At 40.9% G+C, this 26,670-nt stretch overlaps 1 protein-coding gene and 1 pseudogene across 2 annotated transcripts in view; both read left to right on the top strand.

The window, feature by feature from the left end:
• The window catches only part of srgap2 (SLIT-ROBO Rho GTPase activating protein 2), a 71,305-nt gene extending 64,806 nt beyond the window's left edge, over window positions 1–6,499 (top strand). The window contains exons 18-23 of the mRNA XM_083887925.1: window positions 1,481–1,560; window positions 1,854–2,034; window positions 3,372–3,509; window positions 3,600–3,807; window positions 3,889–3,999; window positions 4,956–6,499. Of these exons, the coding sequence (XP_083744051.1) occupies window positions 1,481–1,560; window positions 1,854–2,034; window positions 3,372–3,509; window positions 3,600–3,807; window positions 3,889–3,999; window positions 4,956–5,528 (1,291 nt within the window). The 3' untranslated portion in view covers window positions 5,529–6,499. The remainder of the gene's footprint in view (window positions 1–1,480; window positions 1,561–1,853; window positions 2,035–3,371; window positions 3,510–3,599; window positions 3,808–3,888; window positions 4,000–4,955) is intronic.
• A 5,104-nt stretch (window positions 6,500–11,603) lies between these two features.
• On the top strand, window positions 11,604–18,808 carry LOC310925708 (centrosomal protein of 83 kDa-like; annotated as a pseudogene). The gene is made up of 10 exons: window positions 11,604–11,805; window positions 12,222–12,372; window positions 12,499–12,599; window positions 14,369–14,560; window positions 14,901–14,976; window positions 15,433–15,590; window positions 15,668–15,797; window positions 16,731–16,834; window positions 17,588–17,777; window positions 18,689–18,808. The product of its transcript is annotated as a centrosomal protein of 83 kDa-like (transcript).
• The last annotated feature ends 7,862 nt before the right edge of the window (window positions 18,809–26,670 follow it).

The raw sequence follows: 26,670 nt of genomic DNA, 5'->3' as shown, positions 1-26,670 counted from the left end.
CCAAGGTTTGACATCACACATTGCACTCATACTGCTGAGGAAATTGTAACCATTTTTATTCACAGATATAAACTAACATCCATACATCAGCGTAAAAATATATATAGTATATATACAATATACTGTCATATAAACACATAAACAAAATAAAGCTGGAGATTGAAAACTAACATTTCTTGAGGACATTTCTGTCCTCACCCTCGACCCCCTGGCCGTCCACATGCTGCTGTCTGTCTGGCCACAGATTCTCGTCCACATCACAGAGTATATTCTCCCTTGTGATGCAATGAGGAAAGAAACAATGTGCATGTCACAACCATCCCCTGCACTGATCTCTTGTAATATCATCACATGGAGCAGGGACCTCTGATTTTGAGCCTGATGCTCATACACTTTCTCCCAGCAAGCGGAGAAAAACTCCTCAATAGGAATGAGGAAAGGAGAGTAAGGTGGAAGGAACACCATGACCATCCTTGGATGAGTAGTGAACCAGGATCTGATGAGCAGGCCATGGTGGAAATTCACATTGTCCCACACAAGTGCATACTTTGGTAGGTGAGGCCCAACCAGACCTCTCATTTTCAGGGATCAAATCAGAATGAAGGTGGTCCAAGAAAATGAGGAGCTTCTGTGTAATTGAATTGAAAAATAGAACTTTGCCAGCAAAGAATGTGTCAATTATGATATATTTTTTCAAATGTTCCAAGAGATTCATATATGGTATTCATGGTATTATATTCTTAAGATAAGATAAGATAAGATAGTCCTTTATTCGTCCCGCAGTGGGGAAATTTCCAGTGTTACAGCAGCAAGACAATAAGGACTCTTGACTCATTTTGACAATTGAACAGACTATTGTGCAAGTGATGACTTACACAATGAAATGATGCTGACATGTTTTGCAAAGAACAACCATTAGACTGAGACTTCGACAATCAGTTTAGATCAACAAGATCTATTAACTTGGAAACTGTGCTAAATGAAGGCTAACTGTGTGCTACAAGTACTTAATCATTTGCAAAGATGTACTAAGACAATTGCAATTTGATAAATGAATGAGAAATGCAATTCTGTTGTGGACAATTGCGAAGTGGTTTGGAGATTTGTCCATGTTGTTTTGAGAATGTAATTTCTGTTTCAAGAAATGAGCCAAACCAATGGAGAAAAACTGTAATACTTTGCAACTGTAACACAAGGGTCTGTGTGACATTTGGCACGTTTGGCTTTGACTTTTGACTTTTTTGCTATGGAAATGAAGAAGAATAACATCCTCTTTGGGCCATCATAGTTTCCTGACACATTTAGGAAAGGAAGTGGTGAGCAGAGATCAGAGTTATCTGTGTTATAATGAGTTATAAGTCACTAAATCTGATCGATCAAAGATACAGAGGTAAAAGAGATCAAATCATCAGTATGTTGGCAGACAGAAACTTCTGCTTCTGTGTTTCATGATATGATTTACTCTCTGTGTCCACTGCAGTGACAGTCCCCACTGTGAGCCCCCCCTGGTGGAAGAGCCTGCTCCTGACGCTGTCTCTGTCATCCACAACAGTGAAGATGGTGAATGACACACACACTTTTACCACGCTTTCCTCACCGGTTACTCTGGCTTTTACCTTTTAAATCCAGCTCACACCCTGCTCTCAATATCCTTATTGTGTTGCTTTGTTACGGCTCAGCATTTGTTTAACCTTTGCTTATTCACCAGATAACAGCAGCACTAACCTGCTATGCATTAATCTGGCTCCCCATCTTCTCCACCTCTTTTTTCTCTCTCTCTCTCTCTTGTTTGTCGCTACCCTCTGCCTCTCTGTCCACCATCCTCTGAATCTCAGGCTCCTTGACTATTTCAGAGTCCGACCCGATCGAAGCCGTCGCTCGGTTCGACTACTCTGGACGTACTAGTCGGGAGCTGTCCTTCAAGAAGGGAGCCTCTCTGCTCCTGTATCAGCGAGCTTCTGATGACTGGTGGGAGGGACGGCACAATGGAGTGGATGGATTGGTGCCACACCAGTATATTTTGGTGCAAGATGTGTAAGATTTGTTCTAATCAGTCATGTTAATGTACAGGGAACATTATCATTGATTTAAAGAGGAGCTATGCAGGATTTGTATACTAATATTGGCAGAAAACCAGACTTGTGACATCAAGGCCGTCGACCCAGAGTCCTCTTAATCAGGAGATCTTCAGAGAAACACAAATTGCTTCATGGCAAGGCAGCAATAGCATTATTTTAGAAACAGAGCAAACTGTTGTTGGAGGAAAAGAGGAAGAGGAAGTGAATGTCTCACAGAGCGAGGGGCCACACACAATTTAACATGGGACTGGCTTTTTTTTGAAAGGCGAGAATTCTAAAACACAGAAGCATGCAAATAGGACACCGTCCATCCAGCATGGACATGCTGTACATGGCCAAGAGTATTCTCACTCTAAACTGTAGGGGGAGCTATGTAGAGAAAACCCAAAAAAACCAGACTTGCAAATTCTGACCAATTTTGTCAAAGACAGAGAAGAGAAAGTAAGGGAATGTTGTCTTAAAATGCTTGAAAAAGTGAGGAAAAAGTCAGAGGTGTTTATCTCCGATTTAACTAACATATTCAACAGAGAGAAAAAATATGAGAGAAAAACGACTTCATGATTTGTGTTCGTCGGCTCTGCCAGGAGAGGTGGAGGCAGGGTGAGAATAAAGGGTAGACCATTGGTAATGTTAAAAAAATATGTACTCCAAATCTGTAGGGGGCGCTACAGACTTTCAAAGTTTTGTTTTAATGCTATGTAGTTAGCAACTGGACTCTCATTAAAGAGGCTTCTATAGGACTTCTTTCTTGACTCTCAATACTGATACTTTGACTGATGGCCTTCACAGAAGAATCAAATCAATGTTAGCAGACAGCATTATTATTATTATAAACTCCAGTACTGTAAATGCAGTGATGGCATAAGTTATTGGCAGCAGACCACCTCTGCTACACAATTTTGGGAAATAATTATTCTTGGCAAAAAAGCCTTTTATAACAACAGCAAGAATAAAAATAAAACGTCCATAGGAATGATCTCACACTTCACTGGAAATTCCCGTAGTTAAGGAAGTCAAGTTGTCATGATACAATCATAAAACTTGAACTTCCTTGTCATGTTCAGCCATCCTATTCATGCTGAGCGGAGTGTTTTGCATGCACACAAGTGCATGAGGCTCAAATGCTGCTCCACATAAAAAGTGTAAACTGTTATACAGGACTAAAATATGGTAATAAAAATGATAATAGCCAGGTGTGCTAATACAGGAATCCCTTTGTAGTGTATGTGTTTTCTATACTTTATTTGTGCCTTTTCTAGCAATGATGTGTTAAGTACAGACTGATTATTTCAGGTTTGACGGGGGACGGGGAAGTCCCAAGCCTGATGTGGACTCCAGGGATCTGCTGGAGGAAAGAGTCTCCACTAGGGGCAGTGCTCCCTCTCCCACTGGAGCTCATGTGGCTGACATCTACCTGGCCAACCTCAACAAGTGTGTACCAGTTTCCTCTCACAGTAACCAATTAAGTTAACGTTCTTGTTTGGTTTTTGATGCACTAAGTTAAATACTTATCTCCTTCAGGATGAGGAAACGTCCCGAGTCTGCGAACATCAGAAGAACTTTCCGGGGCTCCGAAAGTGACGGCACCAGTCCAGGAGCCAGTGGAGGAGGGAGAACAGCGTCTCTTCCTGTCGGGGGGGCTCTGATCAAAGAAAGCGGAGACAAACGACCCGTCAGCGCTCACAGCATCCTCAACTCAGTCACTCGCCACTCCTCTCTGAAGACCAAGGTACTGTAACTTCTTCTAACTATACATTCAGGAAATGAATGTGTAACTGCTAATTCATCTTGGCCATTATTGAATATTTAGGTGGAGAGTCCACAGCTAAAGAAAACAACAACAGCAGGGCGCTCCAAGAGCTTCAGTAACCACAGACCGCTGGACCCGGAGGTTATAGCCCAGGTGGAGCACAGCTCACAGGTCAGGCATCATTTAATATGCTGGTGTTTTTATTTTAGCTTGGCTTGCACTAGGTGGCACAGTTCGGTGTCAATAAACAGTTTTTTGCGTAGTTGTCCAAATAGGGATTAATATTTTTCCCAAAAATAAGATGTATTTCCTGGGAATTGAAGGTAATTTCAGACAAGGGCAGGCATATTTCTGTTCAGGGTTCCCACAGGTCCTTGATATCCTTCAAAGTTTGTGAATTCGAATTTTTTCTTCAAGGTCCGTCAAGGAAAGTTTTGGAAAACTGCCTTAAATAGAAATGGGTCACTGAAAGTTCTTGAACTTTGTGCAAGAAAGAAGTTATATTCATGTAAATGTAAACGAGCCAATGTGCCCTTGTTTGTTACGACGGCACCTAAAGTTTGTGCCCTGCACTGCTTGATGAACGTAGACTTCTTCTTTTCAGTCCATACACTGTGAAATCCCTCAAAGACAACACACACATATTCCCCCTTCATTTCCTGCTAATCCCAGGGCCCCTCAGATGATTGACAGGCCTCGACAAGCTTCATCCTTAGTTTGCTAAGCGTGATACAGATACACATTTTTTCAAATTTTCTGCCATAAAATTTCCAGGGAAACAGCTTCCCTTCTGTTGAAATACCTAAACATAGTGGTCCAGCACCTGACACCTAGACACACTGTAGTCTGTTGAATGGTCAACATAGAAATGCTGCTTTCAGGTGACAAAGGTAAAAGAGGTTTTTACATAATACATTTTATTTATTTTGTTTACACTACTAGTTTTTCCGGGGCTGCGACTATAGAAATCCAGGTGGAAGACGAGACCAGACTATGTCAATATGGACATGCGCAGATCTGATCTGATGACTTGTAATATATGAACAGTTGTTCAGGAAGATCAGATGTGTTTACAAATCCGATTTGGGCTGCAGTCTAAACAAGGCCTATGTGTCTCTCTGTTGCAGGACATCGAGGCGGTGATGAGTTCCGCACTGACTGAGCTCAGTAAGTCAGAGAGACACGGCTCTTCCAAACATACACACGCCCCTGATGTGGTTCTGGATACACTGGAGCAGTTGAAATATATGGGTGGTGGAGGTGGAGGAGGGGGAGCCTCAGAGCCCTCCAGTCCACTCCACTCCCGTCTTTTGCGGGACAGTGAGAGCGGCTCCTCGCACGCTCACCCACTTCAGCGCAGCGCCTCCTCTGCCAGCGACGTACCCTCCTCCTTCCGCCCGGCCAAGAGCCAACAACGCAGCCCGCTGCCCTCTGCCACATCTCCCTCCCTGTCCTCCTCTCCTCTCTCCTCCTCTGTACCTTCCTTTAGAGAGCTGCGCCCGCCAGCAACAAGGCCCAAGCCGGTGGTTTTCCCAAAGGGCGGAGGAGGTGGCAGTCCAGCGATGGGTTCCCCAACCTCCACTGTTCCCCCTACGCCTCCACCTCCACCTCCTGGCCACACACACTCTCTCCCTCATGCTCCTCCTCCTCCTCCTCCTCCACCTCCTCCCCAGTCTAACGACAAATCCTGTCCGGCTTAATAGACCCCTACATCTGAACAACACAAAACTCTTCTCCCAGGTGTAAGAAGCACTTGTTTCACATAACCCTTTACCTGTGTGTAGCATTCACTTCTTGGTGTGCAGGTGACATTCTGAAGAGGCCATGTTCCCTTTAGAGCGTCTCCTGGCAGCTTTGAGCTGTCATGAAGTGTCGTCTTCTTTTTTTTCTTTGCCATCACAGAGATTCCAGTGATCACTGGATTTTAAAAACCTTTTATAACGGAACAGTACTCAGGATGGACACCTGCAGCACCTGGAGCTCGTTTGTGATCTTTGGAATTGTGTTTGAGTGGGTTTGCAAGAGTGTGTTACTCACCATTACACACAGATCTATGTGAGGAACAAAAAGCACTGTTTGATTTTTGTATAGTAGAAACTATGACGGTTTCTTTTCTCTTTCTTTTTTGATGACCCACATGACTAGTGGACTGGAAGGGATTGTTTGATCCCTAAGAATAGACTGTGAAATGCTTAATTCTCTTTAGCTCTGTGTGAAAATTTAATTCGCTGACTTTCTGCTGCTGCTGCAGAAGTGGAGGACCCTAAAAAGTGGACTCATTGGGTGATGAAAGAAAACTGGGCCAAATATCAGTGTAAGTCATGTGATCAAGAGCTTTATTTTATCATTTGCTTCAGTGTTTGATATGTTGGTGATATTGTTTTTAAAATTGCTGTTCAGTACTAGTACCACAACAGGAGCATAATAACAGTTAGTTTTCCAATGGCCAACAGTAATTCTAAATCCATATTTAGCAATAAAAAAAACAAACAGATAGTAGCTTGAAGCATCTACTGCTTCTCTCCTGCAGCTCTGTTATGTGCGTAGGGGACCACTGAAACCCAGCAATTTAATATGTAATGTTGGACTGTACACATGCACACATACATGTGTTTTCTAAACGGTGTGAGGTGGTGGTGGCGGCGGTGGTGGTGTTTTGTGGCAGCTAAAACGCCCTTTTTCAGGTTTTCCTTGCATGCTGGCCGAATGGTGAGCTGGCTGATTGCATCACTGTAGTACCAGCTACACAACAACTTCAAACAAACAAAAAAAACACAGCTTGCTCCTTTAAATATATACTGTACTTAAGTCAAAAAAAGGTTTTATTATTCTAATGGTGTGTATGTATGTTTAATAATCAGAAGTGGAGCTGAGGATTCTCCTGTGTGCATTTCAGTAGCACAACCAACCACCTCATCCAGTGTGCAAGATTAGCTTTTAATAATTACTTTATTCTTTCCCCAGGTTGTTTATTAATGGTCAGAATCTTTTAATGAGAAAACATAGAACTGTGTAGCGCTCTCTCTCTCTCTCTCTCTCTCTCTCTCTCTCTCTCTCTCTGTGTGTCTGTTTGAGCATGCATGGACGTAGAGCAGGGTTGTCAAACTCAAACACAGAGGGGCCCCATTGAAAACTGTGTCTAAGTTGAGGGCCAGGTGATAACATAAAATACAGCGTAAAGCAAGTTTTATAGAAGGAAATCACAGATCAAATTTGAAATTAAAGATGTGTCATGCTCAGATATTAGTGAAAGCTAAGGGTGGGAATCACCAGAGACTCCGTGAGACCATATTATCATGAAGTATTTGCAATGCACTTGTACAACATATCTAGTGAGAGTGAAAAATCAATTGATTCGTTTCATGCTAATCCACAATGGTTTATTTGTATCATCAGTTAAAAATGTATAAAAATCAATACTTGGTGTCTCAAAAGCAATATAATATCGCAATGCAAAATATCGCAATATTTCACTGTATTGATTTCCCCCCCCACACCCTAATTGACTTGGATTTCCTTTGCTGTATTTCAGTAGAACAGCACAATATTTTTGTCAGATGTTTTAGGCTAAATGAGGGAGCAAAATACAAAATGAGGGCCTGGGCCCCCTTAAAACCCCCCTCTGGTTCTGGCTCTGTGTTTTTAAAGTCCACATTTAATCGTTTTTTGTCGTTTACCGGCGAGGTAAACTTGATGTGTGCAGGAGGGAAAGACATCACTTATTATTATCTCGGGGCCATGAGTTTGACACATGTGATGTAGAGTATACTTTACACCCAGCCTTGCCACACTCATCAGCAGTACACAGGAAGACACGCCTCCTATGCTGCGGACTGAGCAACAGTAGCCTGAGTGAATATGCATTGTGTTTTTTGTGATCAGATATTGAAAAAAAAAAAAAAAAAAAAAAAAAAACGCCTGCAGGGATACATGAAATATCTTCAGTCACTGCTGTAAGACCAGTGACAGGCCAGCTTTAAGTAGAGACACAATGAGGAAACCTAACTATAAGGACCTTAAACAGACTTTTCTCTTCTTTTTTATTTTCCGAAGAGTATTTGATAATGTGTACCTTTGCAAAATTAGTTCTGGTAATGGATTATGGAATAATTTAATGATTTATTAAATACTAACTTCAAATGTGGAGATAAACCATTCAGGGTGAACTGAATAAAGCCTTTTTATCCCATTGTATTTCACTTTCTTGAGAAAGTATCGGACTAATATTACACTGATTATCTCATTTTGCTCTCTCTACCAGGAAATGAATTATAAATGTTCAATGATGTTTTATTTTTATTTTTTTTAATCTCTGTATACTGTTGTGTATTACCTGGTATATTTGTGTTACTCTTACCTCATCATGACAACTGGAGGGACTGTGACTGTGTAAGTGTTTGTGGTTTAACAAGCTCACACTCACACATGCATTTGGATGTGGTTGGTGTGTGTGTTGTGTCCCGGGCCTGTGCTGTCGAGAGGAGCTGGGACCCTCTGCGATCTCGAATCAATCATCATGCACTTGAACAACTTTGCTTGTGTGTGGACTAACTGTGTGTGTGTGTGTGTGTGGGGGGGATGATTTGTCAGAGTTGAATATTGTTAAATATGCATTTTTGTGTCCATTTGAAAATAGCAGAACTAAAAAAGGAAAGACTGTAATGTCAAAATCTATTTATAGTTGTCTCTGTATTACTGGAGAATCCTGTGTTCAGATGTACTTTGTATATACAATGTTGTACATTACAGAGGTACACTCTTTTTTTTGGTACAATATTGTACAGTAATAGCAATAGTAGTTTAATCAAATAGGCCTTATATGATTCTATGTGTAGTTCTTGTAGTAGATAAGTTTTTTTTAATAAACATTGCTTGCTATAAAAATCGGCAATTCTACTGTTTTGTCATATGAAAAAAAAAAAGAAATGTTAAGGATATGACTGCAATGATTGGTAGACGGCGGTAGGTGGCGCCACATGCCAAAACATGATTTCAAAACATAAATATGATTTGCAGTCTGCAAAATATATTTTTTTAATGGAAATATTTTCTCTGTACTGTTGTTGTTGGTGAGTTCAGTTTGTTATATGAACATTATTCCTGAGTCTCTGTGACATATGAGGAGGATTTTATGGCCAGTTGCTTTAAATTTATTACACAATGCACCTTTAAATGTCATGTAAAACAAGTGTGGCAAGAGGGTCAGCTACTGCACCACCTTCTCAAATGAAGCTTACGTTATGTTACTGGTACTTTAAAGCAAAATACTAGAATGTGTTTTGGAGAGAAACTTTTCCCTGACAAAGACTGTGCGTCCTCAGAGGAAAAATGTAGTGAGCTACAAATCATCTGTCTGCACATGGCACATATTCATTTATGCAACATGTGTTGTCTCGGATTCTGAGATGTGTTTCCACTAATACAGCTTCCCAAACTTTGGAATTCCCAAGGCCCACATGTACACATTAACAAAGTCACACAACACAGCATTAAACAGAAACACATGACCATAACTGAGAAGCCTGGTGTTGCATTTACATAAAATGTATTATGTTTACAGCACTTTGTAAATGAGGAGGAAACATCAGAGGCAAAATGATATGATATATATTTTTTCTTTTCCTCTTGGCTTCTCCCTCTTTAGGGGTCGCCACAGAGGATGATAATTAAATACTACTGAAGTCCTAAGTAATCAATAAATCAGAATAAATAAATACAAAGACCAAAATAAGTGCAAGACTAATATCAAAGTGAGATCTTTTATGAAACATATCGTAGTATCTCGAACTAAAACAAACAAACAAAGGAAAATTAGAAAACTTTGGATTGAGAACAATCAATTAACTGAGTTTCATCCCAATCTGAGGACATGGTCTGGCCATGACCCAATTTTGGGGGCAGTATAGAGCCCTGGGGCTATGCACAAGTCAGAACAATATGCCACTACCACATTTTCACTCTGTCCAAACTTCCAAGAGCTTTCATGCATGATAACCCCTCAAAGATACACATAGTGACATGGAATAATAATAATAATCACCAAAATTGCCACAAAAAAAGGCAGTTGTGTCCTGTGTCCTGGCCTCATTAACACGTGTACCAGTTTCCGTTCACATATGTGAAATACATTATGAAATCACCTATTAAATGAGTTATTTAATTTTCCCCTCCCATTTCCAATTTACCAAACCACTTTAACATATTTTCGGGCATGTTTAGGCCCTTAAATTGGCAAATTATTCTCAAGGAAAAATAATAATGAGAAGGGTTCTCTGCACTTTGACTTGGACCCCAATAACAACATCAAATGATGATATTTATATTTGATGACATTTATATTTACTGTAATGTGTTTGTGTTTTCTGCTTTTGTGTTGTGAGTTAATGTTTTCGTGTTTTCTGCTTTTGTGTTTGCGTTGTGTGATTTGTGTTTCCGTTTTGAATTAATGTTTTTGTGTTTTTGATTTGCGTTTGTGTTTTTTGATTTGCGTTTGTGTTTTTTGATTTGCGTTTGTGTTTTTTGATTTGCGTTTGTGTTTTGTGATTTGCGTTTTGCACCTCAGGGCCACTGTATTAAGATCATCATCTGGAGGTAAATCAAAGAGGTGGAGAGAGAGGACAGAGGGAGGCATTTCTATCAAATACAGAACAACATCAGGGTAAACAGGACAGCTATATAATATAATAATAATAATATTAGAATAAATCACTGACATTAGTGGGGAAGCATCAGACAGCACTGTGTGAGAGGACTGAGCAAATAAGGGGATTAAGAGTTGAACTTTAAAGGGAGTCATGGAAATGAGGAGAGAGAACAAGTCAGAATAGTAATGACTTTATTATTTTATAGTTATTATATTTTTTTATAAGACTGGATAGAACTGAGGAAATACTGTATATAATGTAAGAGTGTGTGTTCACACTCCAGAGCGCAAGGGGGCGGTAATGCATTTGCACATGGATGCAAACCGCCGTGAGATAAAACGAGGAAGAAGAAATGCATTCTGGGAAAAGATTGCCAAGATCCATCAGCTTGTAGTATTTTGCACTAATTAACCTGTTGCTAGCGTTCGCTAGGAAAGCGGGCAACTCGCTGTGAAGAAATAAGTCATGGGTTTGAAAAGGTAAATGAGTTCAATATAACGAACTTTGAATTTTTACGGGCGCATGGAAGTAGCTAACAGGCTACTTGATATTTGAAGTCGCGGTCCACAGAGCGCCACATTCAAATCCGCTTCTGCTCGTAGCTGAACATCTAAGGTCGCTCTTGGTTGATTTAAAGGCATCGTGAGCAGTATCAGCAGTTTACGAACACCATCACCGACCAAACACTCTCTGTGTTGTTGTTGTTTTTCAGATGTTTCTCTAAAGTGCAGAACCAAGTGTAGAAAGAGGAATGAAGAAGAAGAAGAAGAAGAAACAAAAAATAAAGGCTTTTGATCCTCAAACCAGGCGCTAGGTGCATGGCTTGGCTGCAGTGTAAGTGTGAACGATTTAATGAAGCACAACATGGAGCAGCCACAGAGCTAATCACTTGACAATGACTGAGAGTCGTCTCTTGACGACTGAGAGGCTGAGAGTAGCTGGGGACTCTTCTCAAAGCCACCATAGTTACCAACGGTCAACAGTGTCTGACTTCATCTTCTTCACTATTACACACACACACAGTTAGTCTTTCTCTCTGAGGACTCACAACCATTTATAGAGCCTACACATGCATGTGTTTTTCTGTGTTTTCTTTATCGCCCGTCTCCGACCCTTGTCTGTAAAGGTGAGATGACCTCGTCCACCCTCGGCCAGTCGGCAGAGTATATATCCCCACCCTGGAGCCTGGGATGGGGAGGTCTGCAGCGTTGTTGGGGCTGTCTGCTGGGCTGGGGGGAGCGGAGATGGAGCTGCAGAAAATGCTTATTGATGAGAGGATGAACGGTGAAAACCACAGGACCAACTATGAGACGTAAAAGGCTGAACACAAAAGGTAAAGCCACGTACAATTCAATGAATATATTTTTCATGAGTTTCTTTTTGTGTATCTATGGGACAAAGCTAAAAGATGTTGGAGTGACGAGTAGAATACTGTATTATAATTAAAAAGTAACACTAAAGAATAAAATAAGTTTAAAGTGAAGGCGTAAAAGTTATTAAGATATATTTTTACTTAAGGCAATCAAAATATACTGTTAAGTGACAAAAACAAACAGTCAGAAGATATCAATGAGCTGATTAAGTAAAGAAGAAGAAAAAGAGTAAAGCAGACTATAATATAAAGAAATTACAGCCAGATGAAGGTGAAGCTTGAGCCTGCTTTGAAAAATGTGAACAGTATTCTGCCCCCAACTCTCACAGATTTGAGGTGTAGACATTAAATGACGTTTAGCTTTTGTTTGTCCACAGTCTGCAGGACGACTTCACGCAGGCACAGATGGAACTGAAACGCCTGCTGAGCGACCGGCAGACTCAGCAGGAGAAGCTGCAGCTGATGTACGCTGAGCTGCAAACAGAGATGCTGGACAAGTCCAGAGAGCTGGAGGAGTTTCGACTGCAGGTACGCTATGATCAGGAGAAGCAACCGTCCAAAACATTAGATTAATAAACAGATGAATTCATTTATTTTCAAAGTTACACCTTTTCAAACAAAGTCTTTCTGTTTGCGGTTGTGTTTGCTGAATAGGTGATGACCCCTCAGCGACTGGAGCTGCTTCGAGCTCAGGTGCAGCAAGAGATGGAGGCTCCACTCAGAGAGAGGTTCAACAAACTGGAGGAGGTTAGGCTGTTTTTCATCACAAACTATTCATGTCAGACTGAAGGCCTTTACATAGCAACAGTGACAGAATAATCATGTTTTTCCCTAATGTCAAGTCAAGTTTATTTATAAAGCACAGCGTCAGACGCAGCGACAAAAGCATCATAAAACAGTGTCTAACTTTAACAAACACAGACATGCTGCATACCCACAGAAAGGTCAGAAACTCGGCTAAAAGCTCATATAAACCTTTCTTATGTTCACGGTTCATCACAGTTAAAACACCGATGGATCAAACAGCAGGAGCGGAAAAAAAACGTCTCAGCGCACTCATTGAAAAGCGGCACCGGAGCATCAGCGTGATTATGTAAACAAAAAAACCACGTGTCGACTGGACAGCGAAGGATCTACCGATTCCAGCGGTACCATTTTTTTATCACTCTACGACCAAGATTCACGGATCCAGCCCCAAAATAAGAGCAAAACAACAACTGACTTTCAAGAAATACAAGCAGAAATGTTGTCTTACCTTTGCTTTTTATCAAAACAAGTTATTTCCACCGGAACAAAACCGCTTCTAATGAAGAACTACACTTACCAGCATGCTTTTGGGAACAAATCCGGGTCAGAGTGACATTAGATCGTTCTGATTAGAGAAGGGCGAATGTCCGCACAAATGCGTCATATGCATTAATGTTCTTGTCCACATGTTGTTGCATGACCTCCATGTGTTTTTAAGCTCCTGCTGCATATTTTAAAGGTGATATTTGCTTTAAAATGCAATATTTTTTTAGGCGAGAGAAAAAAAATCCTTCAGTTATGCTGTGTTCCATGTACATTTACTCTGACACAGTGGCATCTACAGTGAAACTTACACCTCTGGTGGAATCTCACAAGTGTTATCTTTTATTTTGATATCAAGATAATCCACATAGAGCTTGTAACTGCAGAGGTTTACTCTATTTAGTTTGGGCATGTCATTTTAGAGCAGGGACTCCAAAAAGAGGGTCAGGAAAGAAGTGGTTAACACTTTCGTCAAATAAAAAAGCATGTGCAGTTTGTCGCGACACGTCTTTCATTATCAGCATTCTGCTTGTCCGTGGTCTGCGTCTTTCAGCAGCCAAAGTTTAAAGCTCTCCTTAAAAAGCCGCTCTGTTGTAACTTTCTTTCATACTTATTGATTTGAATTATTATTTGAGTAATGCTTTAAGTAATGTTTAAAAGAGAGGAAGTGGTTGTATTCTGTAAGGGCTTTTTTGTTGTTCACGTTTTGGTTCACGCCTGCAGTAAACACTTGCAGCCACTGTGAGAACGCCCCCGGAAGTGTGCCTTGTGTTTTTAGCTTCTCCGTTAGCTTTTGTGTGTTAGCCAGCGAAACCCACACGCCAGGACTGAATGATCGTCTCCGTACGCCTTATTTGAATAGAAGCAGTTAAATCATATCGCACTCGTTAACTACACTTTTCTGGGATTTTGTCGTTGAATAGAGCATCTGAAAATCCATGTGAGGACTGGAGGGTCGCTAAGCACGGCGCCGTTGACCTGCTTGTTTTTAAATTGTAATTGCACATTACATCATTTTGTTGTGTTTTACGCATCCAAAATATTATCCATGCAATATTTCCATGACTTTTCCAAAACTTTACAGGAAATGTAGTTTTTCATTAACTTTTCAAGGACCTAGAAAATGAATTTTCAATTTCCAAAACTTTTCCAGGTTTTTCATTAACGTATGAACCCTGATTACAATTCATCATTATAGAATAAATCACCCCCTTTCGACCTATTTTTGTTGTAGAAATAAGCATCGCATGTGTTTTCCTCTGGTCTATGTTGTGAGGTTGGAGTTGGAGAACCGTCTCGCCACACTGGAGCAGCAGAGGGCGCTGCAGGATGCTGCAGATCATGCCCAGAAGGAGGAGTGGGAGGATCGTGTCCGTAGTGCTCAGCAGGGCGAAGAGTCTGCTCGCAGAGAAGTGCACAACCTGAGGTCAGTTTGTTCACAGGCAAATGGAACTGAAAGAAGACCATGGAGGGTGTGAGATGATGTTATATGTGAGCCATCACTTCTCTGTGCTTATGTTATTATAAATGGCATCTCTATTACTATTGCAGCCTCTTTACCTCAGTTCCTGTTTACACACACACACACACAGAGGTCAACCTACACAATAAACAGATAAAGACTTAATCAACACACTGTGAGCTCTTTGTTTCTCCTGTTTTGTAGCAGCGCAGTACAGAAGATATTTTATCCCCATTTGTGCAAAAAATAAAAAAAGACTTCTCTGCATGGTGTCATTCATGTACTGTTTTTATCTGATTCACAGAAGCAGAGTTCAGCAGCAGAGCTCACAGCTGGAGGATCTGGAGAGGCTGAAAGCTGAGGTCACTGAGCTGCAGCAGGTCAGATCAACACAAACACATCAGGAATGAAGTGATTTATACTGTAAATAATACATTTATTTACAGTAGAAGGCAGGGCAAGTTTATTTGTATAGCACTATTCATACACAGGGCAACTCAAAGTGAACCACCATTACTAAATCAATCAACCATTTATAAATGCCAGGTGCTGTAAAATACACCCACAACAGATGGAGTGAATCCTTTTATTTATGTTTGAATAAAGCTTTATTCATACAAGTCCATGTTACAATGTATACAATCACAGAGATACAATGAACCAATCTAGGCTAACTAAGGAAAGAAAACTACAAAGTGAGTTGAGTCTTCAAACACAAGAAGATGACGATGAACAAGGAGACTGTAATAAGGCTACGACACTTTCCCAAAGTATTGTTTGTAGACACTGTTTTTCCTGCTTTAAGCTCTGACCTGAGATTTTGTTTGACTCAACAGAAGAAGGAAGAGCTTGGTGTCCAACTTGGGACACTGTCACACTCTGAAAGTGACCTGCTGGAGACGAACCAGCGCCTCCGACAAACACTGGATAAAGTCAAGGATGAGCTGAAGTCGAGCCGAGTTCAGAGTGAGAAGAGTCAGCATGAAGCAGAGAGGTACGTCGCTCTTCAGTTAAATCTAACACAACATATACAGTATGACTTAACAAACCCCAGTATGTTTGTTTTTTCAGAATGTTGGAGAGCCGTCAGGTGGAGTGGTTAGAGGAGAAACACGGGCTGCAGGAGCGAATATCTGAGCTGCAGCAGAAATATTCTCAGGTCAAAGAGAAGCTGCAGAGAGCAGCGGTGGCTCAGAAGAAGGTAATGATGCTGCTGCTGCCTACACACGCTTTCATATCAGCACATCACACATGAGACAACGGCTGTAGGTCAGAGGTCAGACCATTTTCTAACTCAAGGTCCAGGAAATGCAGACTAATTCCATGCACCATAAACTATGCCACCTGACCAATCATACGAATGTTTTGACTGGTCACTGAGTTAAGAGAACAAAAGGTTAATTATATCTGTTACGCAGCGCCATAGCTCTGGCTTACCTTGGTCAATTAGGGTGATTGACAGCTCGTTTTAAACCTCTGAACCAGTAGAATCAGACCCGGTCTCCAAATGCACGTCAATCACTTCATTAGCGAGTCAAAAGGACATAAATGCATATGACGCATTTGTGCGGACAGTCGCCCTTCTCTAATCAGAACGATCTAATGTCGTTCTGTAATGATCAATTAGACCAGGATTTGTTCCCAAAGCATGCTGGGAAGTGTAGTTCTTCATTAGAAGTGGTTTTGTTCCGGTGGAAATAACTTGTTTTGATAAACAGCAAAGGTAAGACAATATTTCTGCTTGTATTTCTTGAAGGTCAGTTGTTGTTTTGCTCTTATTTTGGGGCTAGATCCGTGAATCTTGGTCGTACCGTTTGAATCTGTAGATTCTCCGCTGTCCAGCTGATACCTGTTTACATAATCGCGCTGATGCTCCGGTGACGCTTTTCAATGTGTGTGTGGTGACGTTTTTTTTCTGCTCCTGCTGTTTGATCCATCGGTGTTTTAACTTTGTTTTAGGTTCTGTGGGTATGCATCTGGGGAGTCATCTTTATATCACTGTTTCTATTATAATAGTGGCAGTATTCTTATTTTTGACCACATGTGGCTCTTCTACATGTGTGTGCAGAAGCTGAACTGACCATAAGTGGCTCATGTCAGTTTCACATGTCTACAAACTGTCTGTGTTGTGCAGAGGAAAACCCAGACTGAGGACAAAGAGAAGAGACTTCAGGATAAAATCCAGTTACTGAAGGCAAAGATAGAGGAACTGGAACTGGCCGTTGCTGCAGCCAAGAAGTAAGAACATCAGCTGTCGTCGTATGAATGAAAGAATCATGTTAACCTCTTCTTCCCTGACCGACAATGACATGCCCAAACTAAACAGAGTAAATCTCTGCAGTTTCAAGCTCTATGTGGATTATCTTGGTATGAAAATAAAGAGAACACTTTGCCACTGTGTCAGAGTAAATGCAGATGGAACACAGCAGAAATCAAGGATTTTTTCAGTAGGAGCTTAAAAACACATGGAGGTCATGTAACATGTGGACATGAGCTGTGCTGAAGTGAAGCAGAGTAAAATGACAGAGGTTTTAGTAAAGAGATGTCGAGGCGTTCTCTGTTTGGCACAGTCTGACACCATCCGTGCATACATGTCACTATTGGTCTAAAAAAGACTTGCATATATACATATATGTGTGTGCGCTCTAGAGCGTAAAGACAACTCGGTGACTGCAACGTCTACAGTTAGGCAGCGCCATAGCTCTGACCAATGTGAGTGATTGACAGCTCGTTTTAATCCTTGTAACCAATAGAATCAGACTCCGCCCTCCAAATGCGTGCAAGTCACGCCGTCAGCATGTCAAAAGGATTTGACAGACGTTCGCCCGTCACCAATCAGGCTGGGAAATAGTCCCCAAAGCATGCTGGGAAGTGTAGTTCTTCATTAGAAGTGGTTTTGTTCCAGTGGAAATAACTTGTTTTGATAAACGGCAAAGGTAAGACAACATTTCTGCCTGTATTTCTGCTTAATTTATGACTTGATGATTTATGACCAGCCTTCTCTAAAGAACAAGCTGAGCTCAGGAGACGACTCAAAGAGCTGCAGCAGCGACACAATGAGTTTCAGCGCCTCCTACTGGGCGGCCAAGTTCCTTTCAGCGCTGGTCATCCTGCCTTCCTGACCTCCTCACCTAACCCGTTCCTCCAGGCTGGGACTGAGAGGCCGTTATCCAACATCCCGGTAAACACAGCACACACACACACACACACACACACTGATGCTCCACCCACAGAAACAGGAAGCATCACGTACACCACTTAAATGTACGCGCTGACAAAAACCATATGAAACACACGTATTTGTGGGGGTCGTTCCTTCAGCCACCACAGGTTTCACGAGGTTCACCGCTGTGAAAACAGGTCAGTGTAGTGATGATGTCAGACTCTGTAAATCCCGACACAAACAACGCATTAGTGGAGCAGCTGAACCAAGATGAATTGATTATTACACAGAAGCTCGTCTGATCATTTCATACTTTATACCTTACATTATGATGGACCCTCAGGTCAGTCTGTTTCTAAGTGTATGAGGCTGCAACAGTCAGTTTACTTTGAAACAGTCAATTCAACAACAGCTTTGTTTCCATTGAGTTGAATGGTACAGTTTGGTTAAGGTAATGCTGTCTAACTTTATCTGGATTTCTGCTCGTGAAAAGTATTGTCCAGCAGAGGGCGCTGTGAGCACAGCTTAGCCTACGTTGTGCTCTTTTCTCATCTAAAGACGACAACGTTGGGTTTTAGTGAGACGAGTTAAGGCCACATTATACTTCTGACTGCGTAACCAGGGAGATGCCTCCAGCCCTCGTAGTTCTCCGTTGTGGTGACGGCTACGCACTGCAATTTCCTGCCCGATCAGTAGGGGTCGCTACGCAAGGTTGTTGTGCTTCAGGCTACAGTGAGCAATGGCGTCCGAGAAAGAAAGACTGTTGTTGTTGTTGTTGTTGTTGTTACAGCTGAATAACATTGAAACAGTGGCCGTTCCTCATCTGAAATAAATATTTTTCTGTCCCTGAACGCAGTTTTAAGATAATTTGAGGTGAGAAATCTTTGATGTGTGACCGTAATAACTGTGGTCTCTTCTGTTCACTGCAGATAGAACAGAATCAGAGGGAACTGTCTCTGCTGAGACGGAGGATTGAAGATCTGGAAAGTGCTCAGGAACAACAGCTGGAAGAACTGGGATCACTGGGACACAGAGACCCTGACCTTTGACCTTTGAACTATGACCACAATCACACTCCACTCTTTTTAAATCATTAACTTTTTTTATTTTTTAACACAATAGCAATAATGTTCAATAAAACAGAGTCATGAGATTACAGTTACAACATTCACATGTATGAAGTGTTTTCTTCATTCATCACATCTGCATGTTATAAATTACAATGATCAAAACACATGTTAGTATTTATACACGACGTATATGTTCAACTGTGATCCACAGTTTGTCCCTGAGCTTTTACCCTGAAGAGAATTAAATATAATACACAAGGAATGGCTCTTAATATGGTAATGAGCTCATACTGCTGACCTGACACAGCAGAGGACACACACGTCATTCAATAATAATAATAATAATAATAATAATAAATCGATAATCCACAACCGTAGCTCAACCTCAAGTACCTTGAAGAGGAAGATGATGATGAGATCGTCTATAGTATCTTCTGTGGTCACAGCTCAGCTCCAGGAGCAGCTCTTTAGTCCATCAAACAAGTTTTTGACTTGATGCAGTTGCTCCAGCAGCTCAGCGGGGGCGCCGTTCTGGTTCAGTTTCTCTGTTATCTGTGGGAAGAAGAATCCAGAAGGAGAGCGATGTCAAACCGGTCTGTTCTGTTGAAAACAAACAAACACTGAGATTGATTTGTTGTCTTCTGTCTAAAGTCCAGTGTGAAAACTGCAGTGAAACCAACTGAAGACGCCTTCATTCAGTACTTCATTTACTAAGTAAGGAAGGAAACAAAACTTCTCTCCATCGTTTCCTCTTTCTACTGCTTTGCTCCAAAATGCCCGTCCATCAGAGTGAAACATGGAGACAAAATGGAGACAAAATGGAGACAACATGGAGTCCTCTGTAAAACAAGGCCTCAAATATACCCATAAACCCCCCCCCCCGCACATGAACAGGGAACCAAGCAAAACCTGGAGGTGTTATAAATCTTATTTCCTGTCAGTGATGGATCATCATCATCATCATCATCACCATCATCATCATCCTCATCACCATCATCATCATCATCCTCACCATCATCATTCTCATCATCCTCACCATCATCATTCTCATCACCATCATCATCACCATCATCATCCTCACCACCATCATCACCACCATCATCACCATCATCATCATCATCATCCTCATCATCATCATCATCATCATCATCATCCTCACCATCATCACCATCATCACCATCATCATCATCATCATCCTCATGTCACACACAGTGATTAGAAAAGGAAACACTGTGACCCCACTGACCTCTGTGAAGTATTTCTGCATTAGTTTGTAGAGTTCTCTGAGTGCGGCTGCGTCGTTGAATTCATTCTCGTGTTTCTGAGATCAAAACAACAACAGTCAGCATTTCTTCTTCTGCCACTTTGTCTTTTCAAAAGTTGACCCGTGACAAATGAGTGTTACCTTGGATTCCTCCTGCAGGAACACTTTAAACTCAGAGTCTGTGATAGACGGCTGCTCTCTGACCTGCTTGTAGTAAACCTTCACTTCCTGTCTGAACTTGGGAATATCTTTGGCGTAGAGGAGCTTGTTGGTCGGCGCGTGCTGGAAAACGGCGTTTCACAAAAAGGTCAACATTTTTGTTTGCATTTCGAGACGATGGGAAGGAAAACATGACAATAAAACTAAAACATAACAATTGATATTGAAAATAAGTTTTTTTTTGTAATTATTCTGCTCCGTTTGGTCTTTGTGAACAGAAACATATTTATTTACCTTTATTTATCCAGACCGCAGCGCGTCATTAATCAAAGGGAATGTCGCTGGGTGAATAATCCCTGGAATCTCCCCTGAAATCTTTGATTAAACACATGGTCCTGCGTCTTGTGGATCGTCTAAACCGGTGCTTCTCGATCCTCAAACCCACTGCCCTGCAGGTTCCCCTGCTCCAACACCTGCTTCAAATAAAGGCTCATTCACAGGCTTTTTGCAGAGCTTGGTGATGAGAGAACCATTTGAATCAGATGTGTTGGAGCAGGGAAACATGGAAAACATGGACCAGGATTGAGAAGCACTTTCTCAGGATTAAAACATTGTTGGTCACCCACGTCTTTAAAATCCTCTGTGAGGGACGGACGTTATATGAAGCTGATGTGTTTCATTTGTTTGAACTGATAAATTAAAAAACAACACAATACAACTTTAAAGAATGAACGTCAAGTTTCAAACTGGGCAGAAAATGACAAAAACTGCTCATTAATAAGAAAAGTGTTTTCTTCTTTGTTCACTCTGCAGTTTGTAAATTGATAGAATTTATATTCTGATTTTAAAGCATTTTCACTCCTGCCTAAAACATATGCTTCTGCACATTCACCAGCCACTTTATTAGGTACACAGGCAACACCATAAAGTGACAAAGTGTGAAGAATAACTTTCTATTATTGTGATACAGTCTGAGTGAAGATGACCTGATGAGGTCAGAGGTCAGCGGAGAAAATCCTCGTAGATCAGTAGTTTATCTGATACCATTATATTAATACTTAGTACTTAATACTCAGACCAATAAACACTTTAATCACATTTATTCCTCATGTGATGCTGAGTTTGAACTTAAGCAGACTTCAGTCTTCATCATGTCCACATGTCTGTGTTGTAGTTTTAACCCTGAAGCAACAGCGGATAAAATCTTGTTATCATGCCGTGATTTGCCCACTGGAGGGCAGTGTCAAACATTAACAATAAGTAGGTTTATTGTTATTTATATAGTTTCAGACTTTTTGATCAAATAGCCCTATGAAGAACTTATCATCTGTAAATCACATTATGTATGTAATGTCAATTTTGTCCACCAGAGGGCAGTCTGAAGAAATGACAATGATAAATCAAAGCAGTGGTCAGTGAACGCATCATTAGTGTGGTCAGTGAAGGCAGCATCAGTGATCAGTTAACGTAGCGTCAGTGTGGTCAGTGAAGGCAGCGTCAGTGTGGTCAGTGAACGCAGCGTCGGTGTGGTCAGTGAACGCATCGTCGGTGTGGTCAGTGAACGCAGCGTCGGTGTGGTCAGTGAACGCAGCGTCGGTGTGGTCAGTGAACGCAGCATCAGTGTGGTCATCTGACCAGTATTTTTTACAGTTGAGTTTTAATGTTTTGAGTATTTTTTACAGTGTAAGTTGTGCACAGCAAGTTGTATTTTTTATCATTTATGCATGTTTGTTCTGATCTTTTATAAAGTTATGTTGACTTTACAAAAATGACGTTGGGACAACTCAAGATAAGTAAATATCATCAACATTAAAGCGGAACTAGACCGGAAGTTCCTATTATCGCTGTTTTTTTTGGTGTGTATCTGCGTCATTACCTTGTTTATGAAGCCTGACGGTTCGAAACAAACAGTTCAACCATTGCTGAGAACGTTGTGTTTTATTGTAATCTCGGGGCTCAACGAGATCACTGAAAATCCCGTAATAGTTACGTAAGCAGCGGTTCTCCTGAACAGCAGATCGTCCTGCTCCGGGCACTAGTCCGGGCACATCCGGTTGCGTACATTGAACCGCAGAAGAAGAATAACGTCCGTTGTGGAGGTGTTTCATGAGCAACAGTGTCTTCTGACTCTGGGTCTGACTCCGGTTTAAAGTCATAAAGGGACTGCGGCGGGGAGTCGTGACGAAGCTATTTTTAAACACTGTTAAAACAATGTTTTGATAATGAGTAGCAGTGCATCCACCGTTCCAGAGAGGGAGCTGCGCTTCTGAGAGCTGACGCGATAGATTACGTCACTTCCAGATACCTGGCCAATCACAACACAGGTGGGAAGGCTCTACGCTGGCTGGCCAATCACAACACACTCTGTCTTCTCGGGCGAGATTTATGGCTGAAATAGCGCGACTGACAAGCGCTTCGAAAAGGACAGATTTCAATCGGCTCGTTTACATCAACTAGGAGGATTTTGACCATAAAAACAACTTAATGTATGTAAGTAGACCTCCATAACTCACATATATGTGCAACAGGACCACTCTATGTGACCTTTAAAGAAATGCATTAACTCGACATAAACAAGTTTTAAATGCATATAAAAGTCATGTTGGTGCTCGCCCCCTCCCCTCCTGTTAAATGGCTGTCTGCATGAGTGGGTGTGTCTCTGGGTGGGCGTTTCTTTTTGTGGGTGTGTCTGCTTGTCTTTGCCCGTGCAGGTTGTCCAGAGAAACCCCTTTCCCTGGTTTCCCGCCAACACACCTGCTGCATGTTACTGTGATTGGCTCCACTCAGTTCACCAGTGTTTGTCTTGTTGTCGTCGTAGCAGTAACACTCAGCCTTAATGCTTCATTCTCAGCCATGAGTCACAGCCATGGTCAGTCATTTGGATTTTTGTCTTGACTTTGAGTCCTGGCTGTCACATGTTAGCATTTGTGTTAGCCCATTAGTTTTTTGATTGTTAGCATCTTAGCTCAGAAGCTTTTTGTATGTTAGCCCATTAGCTTTATGATTGTTAGCCTATTAAGTTTTTGTTTTGCATGTTAGCAAAAGCATTTGCTTTTTGTTTGTAAGCATTTGTGTGTTAGTGCATTAGCTTTTTGTTTGTTAGCGTTTTCACTTTTGACCACTGGAGGGCAGTCTGAAGAATTTGGCAGCCATAAATAAAATTTGACCTTACAACTTTTAAAATTTTACTGATTTAAAAATATTGAACCGACCACTAGAGGGAAGATTAAATAATTCAACAGTCATAGTAATATTAAATTATACTTTCAAATATGTATTTGTCCACTGGGGGCAGTCTACATTATTGTGTTTATGTGAATTATATTTTCACCTCTTTACACTTTTGTCCACCAGAGGGCAGTCTAAACAACCCAACATCAATAGATCAGATTTGACCTTATGTGTTATGTCAAACTTGTCCAGTGGAGGGCAGTCTAAATAATTGAGCATCCATAAATCAAATTTGACCTTACTTGTAATTACACGTTTGTCCACCAGAGGGCAGTTTGAAGAATCCAGCAGCGATAAACCTGATTTGACCTTACTTGTAATGACACGTTTGTCCACTAGAGGGAAGTTTGAATAATTTCTCATCCAATAATCAGATTTAACCTTACATGTAATTACATGTTCATCCACCAGAGGGCAGTCTAAATAATTTACCATCCATAAATCAAATTTGACCTTACATGTAATAACACTTTTGTCCACCGGAGGGCAGTCTGAAGAATCAAGCAGTGATAAACCTGATTTGACCTTACATGTAGTAACACTTGTCCACTGGAGGACAGTCTAAATAATTTAGTATCCATAAATCAAGTTTGACCTTCCATGTAATCTCAAACTTGTCCACTAGAGGGCAGTCTGAATGATTTCTCATCCAATAATCAAATTTGACCTTACATGTAATAACATGTTTGTCCACCGGAGGGCAGTCTGAAGAATCCAGCAGCAATAAACCTGATGTGACCTTACTTCTAATGACACGTTTGTCCACTAGAGGGCAGTTTGAATAATTTCTCATCCAATAATCAAATTTGACCTTACATGTAGTAACAGTTTTGTCCACCGGAGGGCAAGTCTGAAGAATCAAGCAGTGATAAACCTGATTTGACCTTACATGTAGTAACACGTTTATCCACCAGAGGGCAGTCTGAAGAATTTAACAGCCATAAATCACATTTAACCTTACATGTAGTAACACTTTTGTCCACCGGAGGACAGTCTAAATAATTTAGTATCCATAAATCAAGTTTGACCTTCCATGTAATCTCAAACTTGTCCACTAGAGGGCAGTTTGAATAATTTCTCAGCCAATAATCAAATTTGACCTTACATGTAGTAACAGTTTTGTCCACCGGAGGGCAAGTCTGAAGAATCAAGCAGTGATAAACCTGATTTGACCTTACATGTAGTAACACGTTTATCCACCAGAGGGCAGTCTGAAGAATTTAACAGCCATAAATCACATTTAACCTTACATGTAGTAACACTTTTGTCCACCGGAGGACAGTCTAAATAATTTAGTATCCATAAATCAAGTTTGACCTTCCATGTAATCTCAAACTTGTCCACTAGAGGGCAGTCTGAATGATTTCTCATCCAATAATCAAATTTGACCTTACATGTAATAACATGTTTGTCCACCGGAGGGCAGTCTGAAGAATCCAGCAGCGATAAACCTGATGTGACCTTACTTCTAATGACACGTTTGTCCACTAGAGGGCAGTTTGAATAATTTCTCATCCAATAATCAAATTTGACCTTACATGTAGTAACAGTTTTGTCCACCGGAGGGCAAGTCTGAAGAATCAAGCAGTGATAAACCTGATTTGACCTTACATGTAGTAACACGTTTATCCACCAGAGGGCAGTCTGAAGAATTTAACAGCCATAAATCACATTTAACCTTACATGTAGTAACACTTTTGTCCACCGGAGGGCAGTCTGAATAATTCAGCAGCCATAAATCAAATGTGACCCTCCTTGTAAAAACACTTTTGTTCACCAGGAAGCTGTTCCATGTACCATGTGAACCAATCCATTACCCATAATGCTTTGTGAAAACTTAAATGTGAAGAAAACGGTGTCTTTTGTCTAAAATAAATCACATTTTGACTGTGAAACATTTGACAAAAGATGGTAAAACAGTGTCAAAAAGTTTGTGATACATAATTCTGTAATAATTCAAGTTTTATCACTTAATTCTTTACCAGCACCATGAGTGATAAGACTTTAGTGGACTTTAAATACTCTGTTATTCTCCAGTGAATGTAGTTTAACACACTGGATGCAACTCACCATGTCATGTCATGTCATGGTTTGCCCACAGGAGGGCAGTGTTCAACATTAATTATAAATATATTTTTCATGTCATGTTTTACCTTAAATGTAATGATAAATTTAGCCACTAGAGGGCAGTTGAAATAATTAAACAGCTATAAATCAGATTTGTCATAACATTTAATGACATGTTTGTCCACCAGAGGGCAGTTGAGGAATCCAGCAGCGATAAACCTGATGTGACCTTACTTCTAATGACACGTTTGTCCACTAGAGGGCAGTTTGAATAATTTCTCATCCAATAATCAAATTTGACCTTACATGTAATAACATGTTTGTCCACCGGAGGGCAGTCTGAAGAATCCAGCAGCGATAAACCTGATTTGACCTTACTTCTAATGACACGTTTGTCCACTAGAGGGCAGTTTGAATAATTTCTCAGCCAATAATCAAATTTGACCTTACATGTAGTAACAGTTTTGTCCACCGGAGGGCAAGTCTGAAGAATCAAGCAGTGATATACCTGATTTGACCTTACATGTAGTAACACGTTTATCCACCAGAGGGCAGTCTGAAGAATTTAACAGCCATAAATCACATTTAACCTTACATGTAGTAACACTTTTGTCCACCGGAGGACAGTCTAAATAATTTAGTATCCATAAATCAAGTTTGACCTTCCATGTAATCTCAAACTTGTCCACTAGAGGGCAGTCTGAATGATTTCTCATCCAATAATCAAATTTGACCTTACATGTAATAACATGTTTGTCCACCGGAGGGCAGTCTGAAGAATCAAGCAGCGATAAACCTGATGTGACCTTACTTCTAATGACACGTTTGTCCACTAGAGGGCAGTTTGAATAATTTCTCAGCCAATAATCAAATTTGACCTTACATGTAGTAACAGTTTTGTCCACCGGAGGGCAAGTCTGAAGAATCAAGCAGTGATAAACCTGATTTGACCTTACATGTAGTAACACGTTTATCCACCAGAGGGCAGTCTGAAGAATTTAACAGCCATAAATCACATTTAACCTTACATGTAGTAACACTTTTGTCCACCGGAGGGCACTGAATAATTCAGCAGCCATAAATCAAATGTGACCCTCCTTGTAAAAACACTTTTGTTCAC

Source organism: Microchirus variegatus, assembly GCF_963457635.1.
Source record: "Microchirus variegatus genome assembly, chromosome: 4".
In the NCBI taxonomy this organism is placed as follows: Eukaryota; Metazoa; Chordata; class Actinopteri; order Pleuronectiformes; family Soleidae; genus Microchirus; species Microchirus variegatus.
This window is presented reverse-complemented; position numbering and strand designations above follow the sequence as displayed.